Source organism: Achroia grisella, unplaced genomic scaffold, assembly GCF_030625045.1.
Source record: "Achroia grisella isolate CSIRO2021 unplaced genomic scaffold, CSIRO_AGI_Agris_v1 utg719, whole genome shotgun sequence".
Taxonomy (NCBI): Eukaryota; Metazoa; Arthropoda; class Insecta; order Lepidoptera; family Pyralidae; genus Achroia; species Achroia grisella.
In genome coordinates, this window is record NW_026713002.1 from 1278690 (window position 1) to 1303693 (window position 25004).

The following is a 25004-nucleotide window of genomic DNA, read 5'->3' on the forward strand; positions in this document are numbered from 1 at the left end:
GTATCAAACAATTTTTTTTTTAATAAAAAGTATCCTATGTTTATTTTAAAACCTCCAAGAACATGTGTACAAAATTTTATGATGATCGGTTCAATAGTTTTTGCTTGAATCCGTAACAAACATAAGGTATGTTTGTTTTTTTCATATTTATAACATTATTAAGGATTAAGGATTTATTTATAATGAAAAAATAAACTGTACCTATATGTAGGTACTACACGAGCGACGTTCGTGTGACGTCACTAGATATTTTCTACACAGCGAGTGACAATGACCCATGAACTTGTGACATTACGTAGAACTAACAGTGTGACGTGACATTATTATATGTTACAACAGAAGCGTCACAGATATGTAAAAATAACCAGCTAGCCTTCCCGGCTTCATACAGGTTCAATTATAATTGAAATTACTGTGAAATCTGGTTAATTGGGATCTCAAGGGACCACGAATTATTAATCTAAGGGTTTCCCTTAAGCGGTTTTCCAAATTCAAATTCAAAATATCTTTATTCATGTAGGTCTATTACAGACTCTTATGATATGTCAAATCTACCGTCAGTTCGGAATGATATCGAGATGAGAAGAACTGACAAGAAACTCAGCTCGTATTTTTTTCAAATAATAGTGGAACATGTTTATAATAATATACAGTCATTAAAATTCAAATTTGGGAGAATAGAATGACCACCAGCATATGCTATCGCAAAGAACAAAAAATTAATCAGTGTTCACAACCTGAACAGACCAGTCCCCAAGCAGCACCCGTTCACGAGTATGACGTATGAGCCAGCCATCATTGTACTCAACCATATTTGAGGGAGCACATCGACCCAATTAAACAGTTTTAAAATTATAGTTATGTCATTTACAGACGCGACTTCCTCCACGTGTTATAGTGACCTTGATCAAATAAAGAAAAAATATTCAATAATCTCAAAATCTAACTCAAATAACCAAAGAACTGCAGCAACAATAACTTTCATCCCCTATTTTATTTTACCCGCTTAAGGGCAAGATTTTTATTTATATTTAATCAACGGTCTAAAAAATAACGATAATTCCATACATTTTAAGTCCTATTTTTCAACTTCTTATAACCCATTTTTATGCATTAAAAAGTATGTCCTTTCTCATGGTCTAGACTATCTGTCTATCAAATTTCATTTAAATCGGTTCAGTAGTTTTGGCGAAAGCGAGATAGATAGACAGGCAGACAGAGTTACTTTCATATATATGATATTAGTAAGTATTATATACCAGTACTAGCAGACTCTTCCACAAGATGCTGAGGCTAAGGTTCTTGAATAAAATAATATTACGACTATAAATTGAAATGTAATTTATCCTATCTTTCAACTTGGATGAAATTGCACACAATGTGCAAATCAAATTTGCAATCGTTTCAGTAGCAGTTTAGGAGTCCATCGCGGACAAACAACGTGACATGTAATTTTTTTATGTATAAAAATAATACGTGACGGTAGCCACATCGAGATTCCAGTTACTTAAAAAAAACTATTATCGAATCTCAATGGAACTGGTCGGTCCCGTTTTTTTTATAATACTGGTAAGTCAAGTTTACGGCCCACCTGATCGAAAGTGGTATAGTATATGTTACTAAGGAGAAAATTTGTTTGGAGGCTTTAATTTTTAACGCCAGAACTATTCTTTTTGATAGTCTGGCAAACACTATTCAGTTTTTTTTTTAATTTTTATTTGGAGTTTGGGCTATTGTCAGGTGCTGTAACACTGCGACCTGTATTCAGTAAGAATTTTTTTTTTTTAATATCTGCTTACCTCCGTTTTGCGTAGGAATCTTTTATTTGTGTTAGTACGGAATTCCTAATTTAAAATTAAAATTTTACACATGTATTTACTGGTTCAAAAGAGCTAAAACGTTCTCAACGAAATTCCACAGGGATTACGAATCCTTATAAAGTAATAAATAAAATAGAGATCGGGATGTATTTATTGAAAATGGAAAGGACAGGAGAAATACGATTTCAAAGTAAGCAATGTAACACCAAACTTACTCACATTTGCTCAGGAAAGTCCCAAAGTGTAGTATTGTTTAGTGGCCACGCAGTGTATATTTTCATAGAAACAATTATATTGCAATAATTAAATCGATAATTTTTTGTTTTTTATAGTTTTAATTACGGAGCGTCCTTTTTATTCCAATTCTTATTTTCAATTGTTTTTTTTTCTAAATTCGAAATTTGAGTGACCACATGTATTTATTTGTGGCCAGTATTAGCAAGCGCCCTTTGTTTCAGTAAGCAAGCCGGTGATACAACCTGCTTAGACTAGGGAGGTTCGGAATACGGAACACAGACTTTTCAATAACCATCCAAAACCGTAGGTTTGCTTGCTTTCCGCTGCTGGCCTGCATACGGCCGTGTAATCAAAGCCGGCCCGTTATAGTGATGTTTTTTTTAATACATTGCTAGCAACGGAGTCCTAGCTCCCGTTATTGACAATTCCGTACCCCTTTTTAAATCTTATATACAAAATTCTCGTGTCACAATGTTAGTTACCATACTCCTCCGAAACGGCTTGACCGATTTTGATGAAATTTTATATGTATATTCAATAAATCTGAGAATGGGTTTATAACTAATTTTTATACCCCTAAGTGTTAAGGTTGACAATGTGACATTAAAAAATACATACAACCCTAAATTTTCACACTTCTACCCTCAATCAATCAACCCCTATTTTTTAATAGCAATTTTAATTTATATGGCAAAACGTTTGCGGGGTCATTATAATAATTTAGAAGAGGCAGACTTTACAAAGACGTCTCTGCCTGCCAGCATGGCCGTGGTGTAACAGTGAAGATCAAGGCCGGCCGGCCCGTATGTAGGCCGGTCGTTCATCCCGCTAGCCGTGACGTGACGCACGGCCCGCGTACGGTACTCCGACGGGTTTTATGACGGACTACGCTGTTATATGGATACTCTATAGTTGTACCCGCGACTTTGTCCGCGTGGAATTTAACAAAAAGGTTAATTAGAGATTTTTTCTAAAATAAAAGTAGCCTAAGTTACTCCTTATTACACCAGCTATCTGCCAATAAAAGTTCGTCAAAATCGGTCCAGCCATTTCAGAGATTAGCCGGAACTAACAGACAGACAGACAAAATTGTAAAAAAATGTTATTTTGGTGTATGTACCTTATTTATATTCATATGTATGTAGTAAAAAACGGTTATTTCAATATTACAAACAGACACTCCAATTTTATTTATGTGTCTAGATGGTATTAAATTTAAATTAAAAAATGATTTATTCATGTAGCACATTTTAGCCGCTTATGAACATCATTTTTTTTTATATTTTTTCCCTACCTTCCAGTTCAGTATATAAATACAATTGAGAGGAACTGGCAAGAAACTCAATTGAATTACTTTTTTTTTTAAAGCCAATTTATTTTTATATTGGTGTATATGTCTAACATTAAATGAATAACCCGTCCCCCTGGAAACCAACATGTTAAATTCCTGGTGAATTTTCCATGATGGGCTAACTGACCTGATGTCATACTCATCTTATCATCCTCCACTGGTGCCCCACCATGCGTAAACCGTAGCGCAGGCAAGTGCTCCATACCATTATTAAAAAAAAAACTTTCTACTTGGAAAGTCCTTCAAGAGAGGACAAATGCACAGAAAACGGGACGAATAATAATAATATATATTTATTTATCAAATATTATTGATATTAGCATATATTAAATTAAATTTGCAGCATGTATATATATAAACAACATATGTACATATACACACAGCCATACCAACATAGCAAAACAAATAAACACCACTAATTTTCAACAGAGGCCTTTAGGTTAATAATACTTACTAATATTATAAATGCAAAAGTACCTCAGTCTGTGTGACTGTCTGTCTCGCTTTGTACTACATTTATTTGAAAAGAATACGAGCTGAGTTTCTTGTCAGTTCTTCTTACCTCGAAATCATACCGAACTGACGGTAGATTTGACACATAATAAGTCTGTAATAGACCTACATGAATAAAGATATTTTGAATTTTGATTTATTTCCTTCCAAAACTACTGAATACTAATGAAATTTGATATACAGTCTATATCCCGAGTACATAGGACATTTAATGCGAAAAAGGGTTGTTAGGGGTTGAAAAGGGAGATGAAAGGTTGTATGGGAGTATCGTTATTTTTAAAGCTAGAAATTTAGGCTGTTGATTCAATATCAATAAACATGACTTTCAAAGTTTGTCATAAAAATTTTACCCTTTACATACATTAAAGCTGAGTGGAGCCATTTCAGTGCATTATTGGATGTAAAAAATGTTTATTTTTTAATTATGGTAAATTAAGTTTAATTATATGTACATTTTATTTGCTCTTTTTTTTCCGTTTGTTGTTTATATTGTATTTTTTACATTACACTGAATAAAATATTTTTCTTTCTTTCTTAAAATAAAATAGAGGATGAAAGTTGGTATGGAAATTCGTTATTCGTCGTCTCACACGAACGAAGTCGCGAGCTCAGCTTGGGTCATAAAACAAAATTGTAGAATGGCAAACCTATTACTTAAATGCCTGTACAGTCGATACACTGGGCCGGTGGGATCACGCGACGAGACGCGCCATCCGCGTCCGCCAATCACGGCGCCCCGACGCCATTACTACCGGTTACCTCAAGCTCAGCTGTTCTCAAAACTGCGAGCCGTATGCAATAGGCATTTGGCCGATTTTAAAGGAGAGGGATTGTGTTTGAACACTGTTTTTTTCGCGAAACTTATTACAAACACAAACGGCCTTTTTAGCCAATTTAGTAAGAAGCAAGTTTGCTTATCTTATCTTTGATTTTACCCATTAGCAGATTTGAAAAAACGGTTTAGTTTTAATTTTTTATTTCATTCGTTATTGTCTGTATCTGCCCTCAAAACTTGTTCTAATTGCAACCAGAATTTTAACGGATTTAAAAATGGTTTGAGTTCTTAAACTTTCTATAAAACGCAACTGACCATTTTAGCCAATTTGGAAAATGGGAGTATTGATTATGACGATGTTTTATTTATTTTGCACCATCCGCGTCCGCCAATCACGGCGCCCCGACGCCATTACTACCGAGTATCTCAAGCTCAGCCGTTCTCGAAACTGCGAGCCGTATGCATAGGCAGTTAGCCGATGTCAAAATATGGAGGTTCTGTGTTTTATTTTTTTTATTTCTCGAAATTTGTCCCAAATACAACCAGAATATTAGCAGATTTAAAAGTTTGCTTCTTTTGAATTCTCTGAGAAGGTCTCAGACTTCTTAACTGTTCTCAAAATTGGACTCTATACTAGAAGCTCAGGTGTTCTCAATACTGCGAGCCGTATGGATAGGTATTTTGCTGATTTAATAAAAGGAGGTTTTGTGTTTGCATGTTTTTTTCTGACATATTTTTGTTATTGTTCTGAAACATCTTCAAATTGCAATAAAATTTTTAATGTATTACAAAAAAGATCGCATTTTTATTTAGTTTACTATCTTTTATGTTCTGAAAACTTATATCAAAAGTTACTGGCCTTTTGATATAAGTTTGCAGAACAAAAAAGATTGTTTGCAGAACGATGTTTTAAACATGGTTTTTTTTCTACTTCTATTTCTTTTACGTGATATCTTCGTCTATTCTACATCTTCAATTTTGTTGATTCCTTTTGTAATAGTATTGTCCTTCACAAAGATGAAATGATATCTCCTATCCCTTATTAATGTATCACTTTGCCACTAAAAGATGAGGATTCTTAGTAACCAAATGGCCCCAATGATAACATTGTATAATGACAAGTCGACCTCCACGTGGTCTCTCCTGAAAGCCATTGTCTTTGGTTCCTGCTAATTCGCCACTACACCTGAGCTCATGCTCATCCTATCATCCTTCAATAATGCCCCGACAGCAGTACATTCAGATCTACCTTTCCATTATCATCCATTAAAAGAAATACATTAATAAATTATTTGACGTTAAATATACGCAAATTGTTTGAGTATTTACAATAACAAATATTTACGTAAACCGTAACCCACGTGTTCAAAGTACAGGCATGTTTTTACTATAATAATAAAAAAAAATCATATATTTCTTTTTTTTTGCAGACAATAACAACAGCCATATGACGCGAGGCCAGTAACATCTGCTAACTAGTAACAAATACAGACAACATGTCCTCGAAGGCCATACACGAAGCAACCGGCAAGGACCTTATAAACAGGTAAATATTACACTACATATATTATACTAGCTACTCGCGCCGGCTTCGCACGGGTGTACATGTATTATATTTATAAACCTTCCTCTTGAATCACTCTATCTATTAAAAAAAACCGCTTCAAAATCCGTTGCGTAGCTTTAAAGATATGAGCATACATAGGGACAAACAGCGACAGCGACTTTGTTTTATACTCTGTAATGATACCTACACGAAACGAAAACCTTTTTGAAACCGAGTCAAATCTATACAAATTAATATATGTTAAAAAAACTCGCTACAAAATCCGTTGCGTAGGTTTAAAGATATGAGCATACATAGGGACAGACAGCGACAGCGACTTTGTTTTATACTATGTAATAATGATGAGGCATGTAACTCTGCCTATCCTTAAAAGCTCTGCCGTGAAGATATAATAATAATAACAATAATTCAGGACAATTTAGCGTTATCTAATAGTATTGTAAGCAGAGCTTGTGTTAAGGATACTATATAGTACCCATAATACAGGCTCTGCTTAACTTAGGACTAGATGGCGCTGTGTAGATTGTCCAGTGATATTTTTATTATTATTATTGTTCGCACGTTACTGAAGTAGACTTTGGACAAAAGTCGTTTACGTGAGGTATCTCTGTCGCGAATCAGCTTGCTTTGTAGATGTTTCCATTTTAAGAACGTATGCATTGACATCTTAGTGCTCTGAAATGGTAACGCAATAGTGATATCACGGCTGTCTCCTGATAACGTGATGCCACTTGTTACTGTTCATGTATATAGCTTGTTTATCATTTCAATGACATAAAAACTAGAAAAGGCTGTCAAGCTGGAGCTTCCTTTAAGGTTCTACGCATTATTTGTTTATTTTTTCAAACTACTCTAGTGCTGTTGGCCGCAGCTGGCCTTTACAGCTTCACCCGATGATATGGGGCGAGTGCAGATGGTACTCGAAACCCGCGGAAGGACTTATGTAGCGCTGAAAGTCACCCCTGCCTAACGGATACGTCTATAGTCTGCGAGCACTGCTAGAGGTTCGAATTGGACAGAGGATCGATCGGAGAGGCGCCCGAGCGTACGCAGGCAGTGGTGTGGTTGAGGTCGTCGTCCTCACCGACGAGGACGGTGTCGTGTGTGTGTGTGATAGCGTGGTAGGGACAGAACGGGTGGACTCGTAGGAGGTTTCCCGCCGTTATGAGGTCGTCGGGAGCATTTTTTGTTAATAGTGTTTTATTTATCTGTGGTTCTATCAATTATAGGCATATAGCGGCTGGTACAGCGCTGGTGCCGAGCCGGTTCGCCACCTTCGAACAGAGCACCGTGTGGGAGGATGAACTCGGGAAGAACCCGTGGCTCGCTAAGGAGGTAAGCGTTGTGTACTACTTGTATTATTATTATGCCAGCAGCTAAGGAGTGGAACTCTCTCCCAGCGTTAGTGTTTACTGCCCCTTCCAATTTTTTTTTATGGATGATAATGGTGCACCACCCTGCGCTAACGGCCTACGCAGGTGGGGCACCAGTGGAGGATGATAAGCTGAACATCAGGTTTACAATGACAGGTGAGGTTAGTTAGCCCATCGTGTCACATTTAAGAGGAATTTATCACGATGGTTACCAGGGGAAATTGCGTAGAGGTCAACCTGACATGTACATTGCTAGTAATGGCGTCATGAGTCTACATTAGTAACAATCCCCCTTCTTACAACATTGGATCTTTCAAGAGTAAATGAGCACTATTTTAATTTGCGTATACTAGCTTAAACCGTATCTTCACTTAAAATCGAGTGAGATTGCGGTCGATCGCACTAAAATGTAATTAAAATAAAAGCTTTGCTTATCTTGAGACTTACCCTCAAACTTCACAGTAATATAGTTTATGAGAATAACACATAGACTATATTTTTATTGAAATTTTACACGGATGAAACCGTGGGCATAGCTAGTCATCTATATATAAAGGAATTAATCGATTACAGCAACTGGTAGTGAAGCCGGACCAGTTAATAAAGAGGCGCGGCAAGTTGGGCCTGGTGGGTGTGAACAAGACGGCGGCAGAGGTCCGCAAGTGGCTGGGAGAGTTCATGGGCCGGGAGCAGCAGGTGGGCGCCGCCGTCGGCAAGCTGAGACACTTCATCGTGGAGCCATTCGTCAGACATGACCAGGTGAGGACGGCTAGCGTACCTTTTTTTAATACAATATATGTTTATTGACAGAAATGGGTTCTAAAATTGTTGTATAATAATACAGTAACAACGACAGACAGCCAAGATTTTGTTTCTATCAGTTAGCTAATACATGCTTTAGCTACCTTAACTTGGGTCTAGATGGCGCTGTGTGAATTGTCCTGAGATTATTGTTATTATTATCGTATTATAAAATATATTATTCCCACAGAACGAGGAGATGTACCTGTGCATCCAGTCGGGGCGGCGGTCGGACACCATTCTGTTTCACCATCAGGGAGGCGTCGACGTAGGAGATGTGGACGCGCTCGCTGTCAGGCTAGAGGTGACACTCTCTTTCTTCTAGCTTGTTTTGTCACTCTGTTTCTCTCTGTCACATTCATAATGATGAATTGAATACAATAGAATAAAAGCTGACATTCTATTGATATCTCAAAGTGATATTTTATGTAAACAATATTTTATTTTAAAAACGTTTAATATAACAATATGTTTCCAATCCATTAAGTTTAATTATATATACATTTTTTAAACTTTTTACTGAATAAATATTTTTTCTTTCTTTGAAATAAATGGTAGATTTAAAAAAAGTATGACTATTGAAACATTTTTAAATATTAATTTTATTTTAAAAACGTTTAATATAAAAATAGATTTCCAATCCATTAAGTTGAATTCATTTTAATTTTATATACATTTTATTTAATATTTTTTCGTTTGTTGTTTTTTGTATTATAACATTGTTGAAAAGCTCTAAATAAATATTTCTCTTTCTTCTTTCTTTCTTTCAAATGAGTGGTAGATTAAAAATAAGTAGCATTATAAATATTCACAAATTAAGACAATGGTGCTGGTGTTCCGCAGGTGCCCGTGGACACATTCCCTACCGGCGAGGAGATCGACCAGATCCTACTCAAGAACGTCAAGTCACAAACAGTCAGAAGGTGAGACGAGATTATGATTTTTTATACGATTTTTATTTATTTACTAGCTGTACCCGCGACTTCGCGTATCGTGTGGTTTTTAGCTTTATTTTTCTAAAATAAAAGTAGCGTAAGTTACTCCTTATTACATTAGCTACCTGCCAAAACAAATCCCGTCAGAATCGGTCCAGTCATTTCAGAGATTAGCCAGAACAAACAGACAGACAAAAATTGTAAAAAATGTTAATGTTAAAAATATTATTTTGGTGTATATATACACCATGCATGTAGTAAAAAACGGTTATTTCAATATTACAAACAGACACTCCAATTTTATTTATATGTACAGATGATGCCATACGAAGGTCATGCGTTTTATAAAAAAAACTATTTGTAAACAATAACCCTCAAAATAATCTGTATATCTTTCTGTTCTAAAAATGCAAAAACCTAGCAACATTGTAAATGACAAATTTGTCTCCTCATTTAAGAAACAGACTATACTTGCTAAGTTTAATAAAATAGTACACATACATACACAGTACAGTCGTCACATTTCTTTCTATTGTTTTTTTTTCTTTCAGAATACTAACCCTGTTCATACATTCACTATACCGGGTGTATGTGGACCTGTACTTCACATATATGGAGATAAATCCCATCGTGGTGACCAACGAGCGGATCTACCTCCTAGACCTGGCGGCAAAGCTGGACCAGACCGCAGACTTCATATGCGCCAAGAGTTGGGGCTCGGTGGTGTTCCCGCCGCCGTTCGGACGGGACGCGTACCCTGAGGAAGCGCATATAGCGGATCTGGATGCGAAGAGTGGGGCCAGTTTGAAGGTCAGTTGATGGCTAAAAGTTGTATAGTATTTTTACCTTGGCCAAAAATCCGATGGTCGCGGGTTCGATTCCTCGCACGATGCAAAGATTTTGTATTCTTGACTATGATTGTTTTTATCGGTCTGGGGTTTTCTATATGTTATGTATGTATTTACAAAAAAAAAGTATCTAGATATTTAACACAAGCTCTACTTACCGTGGGTCTAGATGGTAGTGTGTGAATTGTCCCGAGATATAATTATTATTATTACTTTCAACATTGTATATGTACAGTTATGTTAATTTTTTTTACCACATATGTGGCAAATAAGCATACGGCCCATCTGAAAAAAACTTACTATTAAAATAAAAAATAAAGCTATAAAAGATTTTGAAAAAATTAGTAATTCAATTGAGTTTCTAGCCAGTACTTCTCAATTGGATCTGTTTACTGAACTGGACGGTAGGGAGAAAATTATAATATAAAAATAATTCCATTCATAAGCGGCTAAAATGTCCTGCATGAATAAATTATTTATTTTATAAATGAATTTGAATCTGATGGTAAACGTTTACCATAGCCTATGGACGCCTGAAACACCAGGGGTGTCATGTGCGCGTTTCCGACCTTATAATTTTGATTGCTTATTATAATTGTTATTGCCCCGGATTTCAGCTGACGGTACTCAACAAGTGCGGGCGGATCTGGACGATGGTGGCGGGCGGCGGCGCATCCGTGGTGTACACGGACACGGTGTGCGAGCTGGGCGGCGCGGCAGAGCTCGCCAACTACGGCGAGTACTCGGGCGCGCCCACGGAGACGCAGACCGCAGACTACGCCAAGACCATCTTCAGTCTCATGTGCCGGGAGAAGCATCCCAACGGGAAGGTACAACACCTCATCTCATCATAGTGTACCATATATATGTAGACAATCCTCAGTATCATGTACCGGGAGAAGCACCCCATCAGGAACACCTCTTCCTGATGTTATTATAGAGATATACATTGACCATCTTCATCCTTATGTGCCGGGAAAAGCATCCCAACGGCAAGGTACATCACATTGTAATTTTTATGAACATTCTACACCAACAATTCAACAATTTATTACCTGCTTTTCACAAATAATTTGTGTTTGAAATTTCATATAAAAACAAGTTTCTTGCTCATTCTTCTTGTGACAAAACTGAATTTCGAATGAGTGGTAGAATAAAAAAATAAGTCCAAAGACTCAACAAAGAAGTAAGATTTATTATATTTAAATGTACTAGAGTTATATTTATGGATTTATTTTAATTTTAATTTAGTTGTGTTTTTTTTATTATACAATACAAAATGTGTTTGAAAAATAAATGTAAAACATAGCGAGCATACCGTTAATAATACGCAAATGTCATATGTCTAATAAAATAATAATATATTTTCAGGTGCTAATAATAGGCGGCGGTATTGCCAACTTCACGAACGTGGCGGATACGTTCCGCGGCATCATCACGGCCATAGAGACGTACAAGGACGCGCTCATACAGTACAATGTCACCATATTCGTGAGGAGAGGGGGGCCCAACTATCAGGAGGGACTCAGGTATTTACGACTCCCTTCCGATCGATCCCCTGTCCAATTCAAAGGGGGATTGAAATTACTACAGCCTGAGCCGAGGTTCGAACCACCAACAGTGCCCTCAGTCTAAAGTCGTATCCGTCAGGCAGGAGTTGGGCTTCAGCCGCTTCACAAGTCCTTCCAGGGACTTGGAGTGCCGTTTGCACTCGCTCCTTATCGTTCAGTGAAGCTGTAAAGGCCAGCTGCGGCCGACAGCATTAGAGTAGTCCGAAAAAAAAAGTATTTACAACTGCATATGCATAAATATTCTAATTTATTTATTATTTTAATTGAATATGTAATCACCCCTCTGTTTCGGTTGCAGACAAATGCGCGAGGTGGGCCAGCGGCTGCGCATCCCGCTGTATGTGTTCGGCCCGGAGAGCAACATGACGGCCATCGTGGGGCTCGCGCTCGGACACTCGCCCATACCCAAGGAGCACCAGCTCGACTACGCGCCCAAGCAGCTGCCCAGGCCGCAGCCCCACGTACGTACACTTTGTTTTATTGAGGAGTTTGCCCTATTGCCATCTGCTTTATTCACCCATACCTAAGGAGCACCAGCTCGACTACGCGACAGCAGTCCCACGTACGTACACTTTACTTACATGCCTTATATATAGAGTTAGTATAAAGCTTATTATAAAATAAACGACTACTTGATTATTGTAAATAAGTACAACATTTATTTGAAAATAATACGAGCTGTTTCTTGTCAGTTCTTCTCATCTCGAAATCATTTCGAACTGACAGTAGATTTGACATATAAGTCTGGAATAGACCTACATGAATAAAGATATTTTGAACTGTGAATTTGAATTAATATAACAATTGTAATTGCAGCCCAAACCGAAATTGGAGATCCCGGAACTGACGCACAAGCTGTTGGACCTGGTGTGCTCGCAGGCGCCCACCAAGATGGACCTCGGCCAGCAGACCTCCACTGCTAAGCCGCTGTTCTCGGACCGCACCAAGGCCATCATATGGGGCATGCAGAACAGGGCCATACAGGTGAGACGACGGCCTGAGTCGGGGCTCGAAACCCTAGCGGTACACTGAGACTAAAGTCGTATCCGTCAGAACGTTGAACGGGGGATCGATCGGAAGGGGTACGAGCAAGGATGTTGAAAAATATATGAGCGTTGAAAAATATAGGATTTGTCCTTCAGCCGCTCCATAAGTCCTTCCGCAGGTTTGGAGTGGGTTTGGTTGGAGACATGAACAGATTTATATTGTTCTTTTTCGATAAGGCTCTGCCACTTTCCATACAAAATAACATATTTTTAACTAACTACTCGCCCCGCCTTCGCTCGGGTGTATGTATTATATATATAAACTTTCGTCTAGAATCACTCTATCTATTAAAAAAAAAACACTTCAAAATCCGTTGCGTAGTTTTAAAGATTTAAGCATACATAGGGACTGAAAGACAGCGACAGCGACTTTCTTTTATACTATGTAATGATTGACATTAGCATCATTTTAAATAGCATAGATTAAATTAAATTGGCAGCATATATACATGTAAATATCTGTGTGTATATTTACAGGTATATATGCGCGCCAACATTTTAAAAAAAATCTCAATTTTTGTACAAGCTCATTTAAAAAGAATAAGAGCTGAGTTTCTTGTCAGTTCTTAGGCTTGAAAGTATGGTGTACTGCATATATTTGTATGATAATCATTTCACATCATTACCTCTTTTCCGCGGGTTTAAAGTGCCATCTGCACTCGTCCCCTATCGTCCAGTGGAGCTGTAAAGGCCAGCTGCGGCCAACAGCCTTAGAGTAGTAGAAAAAAAATGATATCTGTGATGTTGACCTTCGACGGTGACCGCTTACCATCTGTTTAATGACCAGGGTATGCTCGACTTCGACTACATATGCCGGCGGTCGGAGCCGTCCGTCGTGGCCATAGTGTACCCATTCACAGCTGACCATAAACAAAAGTATTACTTTGGGAACAAAGAGGTCTTCATACCAGGTACGAACCAATTGTTTTTAGCTATTTTTAAACTTTATTATATGTTTATTATACATTATTTATATTGTTGTAGTAAGGTTTTAACACGTATAATTTTATGGTAAATAAAGGTATTTACCTGTCGACATTTCGACTAGGTTGCACTAGCACATGTTTACCTTAAAGTTATTCGAGTTAAGATCCGTTTAATAATATAAATAGTGCCTATTTTTTTGTAACTAGCTGTTATCGACGACTTGAACAGTTTTTTTTTTTATTAAAATAAACCAATTTTTAAAATATAATTAGGTTACTCCTTATAACATTAGCTATTTGCCAGTGAAAGTCCCGTCAAAATCGGTCCACCCGTTATAGAGATGGACAAGAAAACACACAAAAATTGTGCGAGGAAACCAACCCACGACCGTGGGAAGTAAAGTGTTGTGTTAAACCAATAAACCACCGAGGCTGTCTATGGGGATGAAGACAAGGCGATGATGAGATAATTTTGTTCCAAAACCTAGCCTATTGATGTAATTTTATTGTTTTATAGTATTCTCGGATATGGACGTGGCAATGCGTAAACATCAAGAAGCCACCGTGCTTGTTAACTTCGCGTCCCTGCGTTCCGCCTACGACTCCACGCTGCAGGTAATTGGTGATTGAGAATGGTTATGGTATATGGTGACATGCCGACTACTGACTGACATGGTGACATGGTGACTAGCTGACCCCGCAAATGTTGTTTTGCCATATAAATTAAATCGGGGTTGATGGTAAGGTAGGGTGAAAATTTAGGGCTATATGTATTTTTAATACCACGTTATAAAAAAATTAAAAAAAAAAGAAAATGTCCAAAAAATAAAAATTAAACGTTACGGGTGGACGGACAACCCTTCATTTCATTTATTCATAACAATTTACATTGTGTTGAATTTTATTACATGTCATAATTTTAATTAATGCATTATATGTCTAAAATAGATACACGTCTAATAAGGAAAAATGTCAATTTCATAATAATAAATTTAAATGTCATGTGCATTATTACACTTATTTTATAATTCATTAATTGTATAATAACACTTCTTCAATACAAAATCATTTAGTTTGCGTTTAAAATCATCCGTATATGATAAACTTTTTAAATCTACAGGCAATATATTATATAACCCTTATCATTTAGGGGTGAAAAGTAGAGAGTAGCCGATTCTCAATCTATAGGCAATATATTATATAACCCTTATCATTTAGGAGTGAAAAGTAGAGAGTAGCCGATTCTCAATCTATAGGCAATAACCTACTGAATATGCATATAAAATTTAATAAAAATCGTTTAAACCGTTTCAGTGGATAACTAATATTGTGAGACGAGAATTTTATAAATAAGACTAGATATGAACCGATTTATATTGTTCTTTTTCGATAAGACTCTGTCACTGTCCATACAAAATGACATATTTTTAACTAACTACTCGCCCCGTCTTTGCTCGGGTATATGTATTATATATATAAACCTTCGTCTAGAATCACTCTATCTATTGAAAAAAATCACTTCAAAATCCGTTGCGTAGTTTTAAAGATTTAAGCATACATAGGGAATGACAGACAGCGACAGCTACTTTTTTTTATACTATGTAATGATTAACATTAGCATCATTTCAAATAGCATAGATTAAATTAAATTGGCAGCATATATACAGGTACAGATACACAGTGGCGCCAACATTTAAAAATAAATCTCAATTTTTGTAATCGTGTACAAGCTCATTTGAAAAGAATAAAAGCTGAGTTTCTTATCAGTTCTTAGGCTTGAGAGCATTGGAATACTGACGGTAGATTAGACATATCATAAGTCTGTAATATACCTGCATGACTAAATATATTATTATTTGATGTTATTGAAGTCTACTTCCTTATCAATGTTTAAAAATTGTTTTGGAATAAAATTTTCGTATATCATTTTTATAAGTATTTTTCTTTTCTATAATTAGGCAATGCAGCATCCACAGATCAACACGGTGGTGATCATAGCTGAAGGTATACCTGAGAACATGACGAGGAAGCTCATCAAACTCGCAGACGCCAGAGGGGTGAGTTGGTATTGTATCTATATACTGAACTGGAGGGTAGGGAAAATATTATAATATAAAAAATATATATATTATTTTTGAATTTGAAATTATTTTGTTAAAATATAACATACTATACCGTTATTTTATTTTTTATTATTCTTTGTAAATTACTTACTTACTTACTTAAATATATAATATTGGTTAATTTTATAACTAGTTAAACTGGAGCCTGTTTTAAGTTAAAGTTCCTGTAATTAAATATTTCTGATTCCTGCGACACTAGCCTTGAGCTTAGTGCAGAGTTTGCTGTTAAAATATTTTGTCCATAACCGTTGATGTAAATTATAAATAAATACTTCTTATAGGTAAAATTGTACACCCGTTATTCATGAAAAAGTTTTCTCTTTCTTTCTAATTGCATAAAAGGTCGAAATAATTTATCAGATATTTTTTAATCGTTAACCCAATTCTTAACAGTAAATAAGAGCGTGAAAAAATGAAAAAATAACTCATTTGTATTATTATTATTACTATTTTTAATAATAATCAACATGCAAACCAACGTTTCTGTTGCCTAAATAAAAGTGTGACTATTCACGTTTTTCAGGTGAACATAATAGGACCGGCGACTGTGGGCGGCATCAAACCGGGATGTTTCAAGATCGGTAACACAGCAGGAATGATCGACAACATTGTGGAGAGCAAACTGTACAGGGCCGGCAGGTACGCTAGCGTGACTTATATTTTCTTTCATGCATTTTGGGAGAAAATATACTCCTTACTTCCTTACTTATATTTGTATATATAATGTAACTGTGTCTGAAACTAATGAACCGATTTAAATGAAATTTGCTACACACATAGTCTAGACCCTAACAAAGGATATAGGCTACTTTTTAATGCGAAAAAATGGATGTAAGGAGTTGAAAGGAAAGATGAAACATTGTATGGAGATATGATCATTTTTAAAACTCGAAACTTGAAACTTATCTTTTGGGCTGTTGATTAAATATAAATAAATATGACATTCATGACGTCATTGACGACCTCGGTGGTCTAGTGGTTTAGCACACCGCATTACGTCCGATGGTCGCGGGTTCGATTCCTCGCACGGCACAAACATTTGTATTCATGAGTTTGTTTGTGTCGGTCTGGGTGTTTTCTATGTATAATATGTATGTATTTACGAAAAAAAAAATCTATGTATTTGTATCAGTTATCTAGTACCCATAACACAAGCTTTAGCTAGCTTAACTTGGGTCTAGACGGCGCTGTGTGAATTGTCTTGAGATTATTATTATTATTATTCAAATTTTGTAAAATTTTTATTGTAATTATTATATGTGTACTTTTTTTAATGTAATTGATAGTGCAGTGAAGTGATTTTTTTAAATATATTTACAGCGTGGCATATGTGTCCCGTTCGGGAGGTATGAGTAACGAACTCAACAATATACTTTCTAAGAATGCGGACGGCGTCTGCGAGGGGGTCGCCATCGGCGGCGACAGATACCCAGGGACGACCTTCATCGACCATCTGCTCAGGTGAGTAGTTTAGATGGGTAGATTACAATTTTGATTTCATATTGTTTTATATAGTTGTACAAATGTTAGGTAAAATGCGTGGTGGACCGGGTCGATGTGCTCCCTCTAATATGGTTGAGTGCAATGATGGCTGGCTCATCCGTCATACTCGTGAACGAGTACTGCTTGTGGGGACTGGTCAGTTCAGGTTGCGAACACTGATTAGATTTTTTGCTTTTTGCAATATGCTGGTGGTCACTCTATTCTCCCAAATTTGAATTTAAAGGAATCTGTATTATTGTAAATATGTACAACATTTATTTAAATAAAAATACGAGCTGAGTTTCTTGTCAGTTCTTTTCATCTCGAAATCATTCCGAACTGACGGTAAAGTTGACATATCATAAGAGTCTGTAATAGACCTACATGAACAAAGTTATTTTGAATTTGTATTTTTCCCGGGACCACGAATCCTTATTAATATTATAAATGCGAAAGTAATTCTGCCTGTCTGCCTGTCTGTCGCGCTTTCACGCCAAAACTACTAAACAGATTGAAATGATATTTGGTACATAGATAGTCACCCTGAGAAAGGATATAGGCGCTACGTTTTATGGCGAAAAAAGGGTTGAAAAGGGAGATGAGGTTGTAAAAATTTACCTTTAATGGGGGTAATATAAAATAGCGGATGAAAGTTTGTATAGAAATTTGTGTCCTTTTTTTAATCTAGAGAGATGAGACTTTTTTCCTTGGCTTCTTATAAAGCTTAAATAATTAAAAATGCTGTCCAAGGTCACGAATTCCACGTGGTCGATGTAGCGGGCACAGCTAGTAAAATATATTTGAATGTGTGGTCCCGTAGATTCGAAGCAGACCCGGCGGTGAAGATGCTGGTTCTGCTGGGAGAGGTGGGCGGTGTTGAAGAGTATCACGTGTGCAGGGCCATCCGCGACGGACTCATCACCAAGCCCATGGTGGCCTGGTGTATCGGCACCTGTTCCGGTATGTTACATGTTCACTACTAGTCACAAAACGTCATAGTAATGAGTTTTCGAGGGAGACTTTGGTCAAAGCGACTTTGACCAAAGTGTTACTTTGACAAAACGTCATAGTGATGAGTTTTCGAGGTAAACTTTGGTCAAATTGACTTTGTCAGCGTGGGTGCGACTTTGGTCAAAGTCGTCAGCGTGGGTTCGTCTATCTTATATATAAAATTCGCTGTGTGCTGGTTTTCGTGATATATGTACTTCCGAATAGACTTGACGATACAAATCATGAAATTTGCGGAAGGACTTATGGAGCGGCTGAGAATCGGCCAACTCCCACATATATACGACTTTAGCCAACAACTCTGGTGGTTCGAGCTCAAGCCATAATTTGTCATAATTTCGATCCCCGTTTGAATTGGACGGGGGATGGATCGGAAGGGCGACCGGCTGTTTGCGCGGTATAGTGTGGTTGAGGTCGTTGTCTTTGCCGACGAGGACGGTGTCGTGTATGTTTGAAAGCGTGGTAGGGTCGTAACGGGTGGGCGTTTCTACCCTACCACCTTTTCAAAGTAGTACTAAGGTAGTACTTTCGATACCCGTTTGAATTTGATGAGGAGTCAATCGGAGGAGAATTAAAAATAAGTAAACTTTCCTCAGATATGTTCACATCGGAGGTACAGTTCGGGCACGCGGGTTCGCTCGCCGGCTCGGCACTCGAGAAGGCCGCCGCCAAGAACGCCGGCCTGCGAGCGTACGGCGTCACGGTGCCGGAATCATTCGACAGTCTCGGCAACGCAGTCAACAGCGTGTACAAGAGTCTGGTGAACGCCGGCAAGATCATCGTCAAGGAGGAGGTGGAACCGCCGAAGGTGCCCATGGACTATGACTGGGCGAGGGTGAGTTTGTCAATCTACTGATTAGTATCTGGGCGATCAGGCTTGGCTCTATAAGGATTATTAAGTTAATACATGATGCAAAAATTTTGTACCCCTTTTTACGAAAATTGCATTGTTTATATACAGAAGGAGTGCAAATTGCTATTTTTTTATTATTTTTAATTTATTTTATATACTAAATGACCTATATTATAAATACCGTATATACTAACATACATATGAATTAATATTTTAATACTAATATAAAATTGTCTCTTTGGTCACGCCACTGGTGACGGCAATTTCCCACGGTCTAAATACATGAAATCAATTAAAAAGAAATTTGACACACGCATATGTGCTCTTTTTTTATTACGATTACAGATCTTTACCTGTTCCATCATTGAGAGATAGATTAATATTGGTCTTTAATATCATTTGTTTATTGTTACTGAATGTTAAATTAATTTTGGTAGATCAATATCGTTTGTCTTTAATATTATAAGTCTATAGAATTGTCTGCAATTTTTTGTAAAAATTCTACAAATTATTATTGTAGAAGACATAAAAAGCGGCGACCACTAGTAAAACAGATTTGCTATTTTTTTTGTCTTCCATTTAAAAAATAATTTGTAAATCGTTTACCACACAAAAGAATTGACATATTATTTTAATGCCATCAACATGTAACCGTATAAACATCTCGTATAGCCTAGTTTCTTTTATAGTAGTCATTGACATATTGTTTTCATCCCATGTCCATCTTGTATATGTATGGTGTTATAGTGATATGTTTTTGATTTACAGAAATTAGGCATTATTCGCAAACCAGCGGCGTTCATCAGCACGATATGCGACGAGCGCGGCCAGGAGCTGAGCTACTGCGGCGTGCCCATCAGCCAGGTGCTGGAGAGGCAGCTGGGTGTCGGCGGTGTTATCAGTTTGCTGTGGTGAGTATCATATCATCATCATAATATGTATAATAATTATCACATCACCCTTTTTCCATCAAATAGGTTAAGCAGTGGTAGCTCTTTCCACGACGACTGGTCGTTTACAGACGAGACAAACACATTTAATGTACGTATGATTATTAAAAATCACAGGATCACTTAGGATATTTCAATAGTAGCAACAAACGAAGACGTGTGAAGGTAGACGCATATGTCTGCACATAAAAAAGATTTTATTTACCGTCTACCCGCTGCTCTTCAGTTTACCCGTGATCATGGCGGTTGAAACACTGCTGAAATATCGGGAACTCAATAAAAATATAAAGTGGTAAGATCCTGTCAGTATACGTATATATAATGACCGCGTCAAATTTAAAACATTGTATAATTGCCATGTTTATTGCAATAAATAATTTTATTTTAAGAAAGTTACAACGGCTGACACGTTATACCATGTATATAGGCGACGGTTACCGCTTACAATCAGGCAGAATAATATAGACCCGCGTAAGTCTGTTTACTGGAGGAATATTGCAATGTTTAATTTGTTTTAATTGAAATAAAAAAATATTGAAAATATATTGTATACTGATTTTAATAGTGACGCCACGGAATGTTCGAGAATTGCAAAATGTATATAAAACTAGCTGTCCCGGCAAACGTTGTTTAGCTTTAAAATAAAAAAAAAATTAGGGGTGGACTACCCCTAACATTTAGGGGGATGAAAAATAGATGTTGGCCCGATTCTCAGACCTACTCAATACGCTCACAAAATTTCATGAGAATCGGTCAAGCCGTTTCGGAGGAGTATGGGAACGAAAACTGTGACACGAGAATTTTATATATAAGATAATATCGATGTTCTATGCGTGACGTTTCAAATTTGAATTTTATAATTTTTTTTTAAATGTAATTATATAGCTATTTGCGATCGCAAACAGTCTGTGATTAAATTTTCTTATGGATGATAATGGAATGGTGCACCCGCCTGCGCCTAATGGTATACGCTGGCGGGGCACCAGTTGAGCATGAGGTCAGGTCAGTTAGCCAATCGGGCCAAGTTCACGAGAAATTTATCAGCGTGGAAGCGTGCGAGTTCTGCCCCCTTACAAATATACGGTGGCGGTGCACAGGTTCCAGCGCGAGCTGCCGGAGTGGGCGTGCAAGTTCTTCGAGCTGGTGCTGATGGTGACGGCGGACCACGGGCCGGCCGTGTCCGGCGCACACAACACCATGGTCACCGCGCGCGCAGGGAAGGACCTCATCTCCTCCGTCGTCAGTGGACTCCTCACCATAGTCAGTACAACATACACACAAATCTGTTCGCCATCGCGAATCAAGTCCGCCTTTTGTACTGTAATTTATTAGTCAATAAAGTTTAAATAAATAACGGGCTCGGTGGTCTAGCGGTTTAGCACATTGTTTTGTTTCCGATGGCCGCGGGTTAGATTCTTCGCACGGTGCAAACATTTGTATTCATGAGTATGATTGTTTGTATCGGTCTGGTATGTATATTATGTATAATATATATTTTCCAAAAACAATATCTATACTCTGTTATTTAATCCCGGAGACTAAATTAGACATATGTCAATTTCAAATTCCCATATAACGTTACCACCTATAGTGGGGTAGTGCTGTATCTGTTATACCGATTTGTTATTGTAAATTATCGTTTCAAAATATTAGTTTAAATTTTTACACGAAGTTTCCACAAGATATTTTCAACATTTACGGACATATACTAACTAGTGTTTCCATTACTGTCGTCGTATTATATAGCACGAAAATATATTTTGTGCTTTTCGTAAAGAATGAAATGTGAATGTGTGTGTGCAGGGCGACCGGTTCGGAGGCGCGTTGGACCGCGCCGCGGCTGACTTCTGCGCCGCGCACGACCGCGGACTACATCCGCAGGAGTTCGTCAACGACAAGCGCGCGCGCGGGGAACTCATCATGGGCATCGGACACAGGTACCACACACACACACACACTCACACACACACACACTCACACACACACACACACTACATATATATATCACACACACACACACACACACTCACACACACACTCACACACACACTACATATATATATATAGAGAGAGAGTGAGGGCATCGAGCACAGGCCTTGTCCGACTATCGTGGTGAATGTGACACGTGGTGGGCCGTAAGCCTGTTTGCAATTCAATTTTTAAAATTGTATAAAAATGTAGATAAGAGTCAACAACTCAGACGCGCGACTAAGGGCGTCGCGATAGCCCGTGTAGAAATTGCAAAAAAATATTGATTGAAAATTATGTTATAATAATTTTTAAATTACATAAAATACATTTTGAGACATAATGATGCAGGGTGAGTCTCCTGACTCGCTCGTGTGCGACCTGAAGTCGTTCGTGATTTCGCGCTAATCCTGTTGGAACGTATATAAAAAATAAATTGAAAGTAACATAAAAACTAATTTACCCTATTATTTGGGGCCGGCCCAGTATGTCACTCTCTTCCACTGATCTCTATCGGCCGGCATATCATTGATTGAAAATTACGTAAAAATAATTTTCAAAATTACATAAGTCTAATTTTAAATCTGACATAACAATACAGGGTGAAGTCGATCAACAACCCCGACTCCCGCGTGCGCGAGCTGAAGTCGTTCGTGACGTCACGCTGGCCGGCCTGGCCGGTGACGCGGTACGCGCTGGACGTGGAGGCCATCACCACGCGCAAGAAGCCCAACCTCATCCTCAACGTGGACGGGATCGTGGCCGCAGCCATGGTCGACATGTTCCGGCACTGCCAGCTGTTCACCACGTGAGTCTATATGTAGTACAGGGAATGAAGACGTTGTACTATGGAAAAATTAGGGGAAAGGATGGATTTTTTAATATTTTTTTTTTAAACAATTCATTCATTCATAATTTAAGAGCTGTGCTCTTGTCGGTGGAGCTCCCGCCACCTTCCACGATCTTCTATCAGTCCCTTTAGCTGGTGATACGACACGACTCCATCTTTTTCTTTAACTTGCTTGATATAGCTGTGTCTCGGTCTTCCCCTTCCTCTCTTTCCATCTATTTTTCCTTCTATAATATTGTTAATTAGTTCGTCGTGTCGTATTAAGTGCCCCAACATTTTTCCCCGCCTATTCAAACTATTAGTTTTACGAAAAAAAGTAATATGTTTTTTGTAGTCAATTTCATAACTACTGTTTTTTCTATAACTGTGACTGTTAACGAGATGATGATGATGTCGCTTCTTTATTTACAGGTCAGTTATAAGTATTATTCAGTATCTAATATACTAAATAATAAAAGCTTTTTTAAAATAAAATAAAACATTTCTTTGTTTACACAGAAACATTTTCTAGTTTTATAAAAAATACTTGAATATATTTGAACAACAAAATATCAGCGCTGCAGTTTTTTTTATTCATACAATTAATTTTTCTATATTTCACGTATGCTATGTGTTTGTAATTGATGAATAAGGTGCAGGTTAGATTCCTCGCTCACTGGAATCGAACCCGCGACCATCGGAAGTAAGGCGGTGTGTTAAACCCCCTAGACCACCGAGGCGGTCGTAATTAAAATGTAGTTTTTAGTTGTCAGTAAATTGATAAAATAAACTTTATTTTCAGTGAGGAAGGCAACAATTACATCAACATGGGAACAATCAACGCGCTGTTCGTGCTTGGCCGCACCATCGGTCTCGTGGGCCACTATCTAGACCAGAAGAGGATGAAGCAGCCACTGTACCGCCATCCGTGGGACGATATCACCTACATGTCGCCTCTCAACTGAGCGGCGACATGTTACGCGCACCGGGCGGCCCCAGGTTTGGTTAGCAGGCCGCCGTTTCATATAGTTCATATTAGGTTACGTGACTGTAGATAAATAACACTATTTAATTTTATTATAATATAAGTAATTGTGTAGGGCTTTTATGTGACTATTGTAATTTTAAATGAAATTCTGTAAATGATATTTGCATGCATGTAAGTTTTGCCACTGCCATACAGCTATATTATCTGTGCAGAAAGGTTTCAGCTGTATAAAGTTTAAAAATCGAATTTAGAATGTTATATCCGTCATTAATAAAATTATGCTTTTTTGTCACCACAGTCGTTTTTGACCTCTCATCTGCGAAGGAGCCAATTATTGTAGTCGGACACTATAGCCCCATCTGTGAGAAGCCCTGTAATTGGTCTCACAGACGGAGCGGTAATGTCATTTTGACAGCTGACAGTTCTTTCAACTGTACAGATAAAAATTGTAAGCGTTGAATTATAATTTTGAATTTCGAAAAAGGAATGTCATTTCCCACTATAATGAAACTATGTTTTTTATTGTCTCCACAGATGTTAAGAAAACAGATAAAATATATTGTTATTGTTGAGCTATAGACGTGTAATTTTAAAAATCGAATTCATTATTTAATAATAACTACAGATGATAAATATTTAATAGGTTGTGTTTGAGTTCTATTTGCCACGCTTTGTAACATGCATCGAAAATAGCATTTTATATAAAAAATATTAAATTTGTCATAGACACTACGTTCATAAAGTATGGTATTGATGTCTATCAATCCTCAAATTAAAAAGTAAGCCGCAGATTCACTAGACTGTGCTCTAAGCATTGTATAAAAAACGGGTGTATGTACAACATAATTCATTCCATTTCATTTATTTATTGAAAGTATTGTATGGCGTGCGAGACGAGAATAATTTGTTTGTACGAAATATCCCGTAAATTATAATATAATTGCGTATTATAACAGAAAATATTAATAAATTAATACCTATCACAGTTTACTGTGGACGAAAAAAAACTATTAGATGTATTATATTATCACACGTATAGG

At 37.3% G+C, this 25004-nt stretch overlaps 1 protein-coding gene across 1 annotated transcript in view; it reads left to right on the forward strand.

Annotated features, from left to right (window-relative positions):
- Nucleotides 1-24315, forward strand: part of LOC131850296 (ATP-citrate synthase) — a 60256-nt gene extending 35941 nt beyond the window's left edge. The window contains exons 2-23 of the mRNA XM_059200505.1: nt 6127-6242; nt 7493-7598; nt 8210-8395; nt 8628-8741; nt 9281-9360; nt 9924-10182; nt 10838-11050; nt 11592-11749; nt 12090-12252; nt 12608-12775; nt 13625-13748; nt 14281-14378; nt 15722-15820; nt 16410-16525; nt 17207-17347; nt 18189-18328; nt 18973-19211; nt 19998-20140; nt 21277-21439; nt 21983-22116; nt 22749-22955; nt 23779-24315. Coding sequence (XP_059056488.1) covers nt 6193-6242; nt 7493-7598; nt 8210-8395; nt 8628-8741; nt 9281-9360; nt 9924-10182; nt 10838-11050; nt 11592-11749; nt 12090-12252; nt 12608-12775; nt 13625-13748; nt 14281-14378; nt 15722-15820; nt 16410-16525; nt 17207-17347; nt 18189-18328; nt 18973-19211; nt 19998-20140; nt 21277-21439; nt 21983-22116; nt 22749-22955; nt 23779-23941 — 3264 coding nt within the window. The 5' untranslated portion in view covers nt 6127-6192 and the 3' untranslated portion in view covers nt 23942-24315. The remainder of the gene's footprint in view (nt 1-6126; nt 6243-7492; nt 7599-8209; nt 8396-8627; nt 8742-9280; nt 9361-9923; nt 10183-10837; nt 11051-11591; nt 11750-12089; nt 12253-12607; nt 12776-13624; nt 13749-14280; nt 14379-15721; nt 15821-16409; nt 16526-17206; nt 17348-18188; nt 18329-18972; nt 19212-19997; nt 20141-21276; nt 21440-21982; nt 22117-22748; nt 22956-23778) is intronic.
- The last annotated feature ends 689 nt before the right edge of the window (nt 24316-25004 follow it).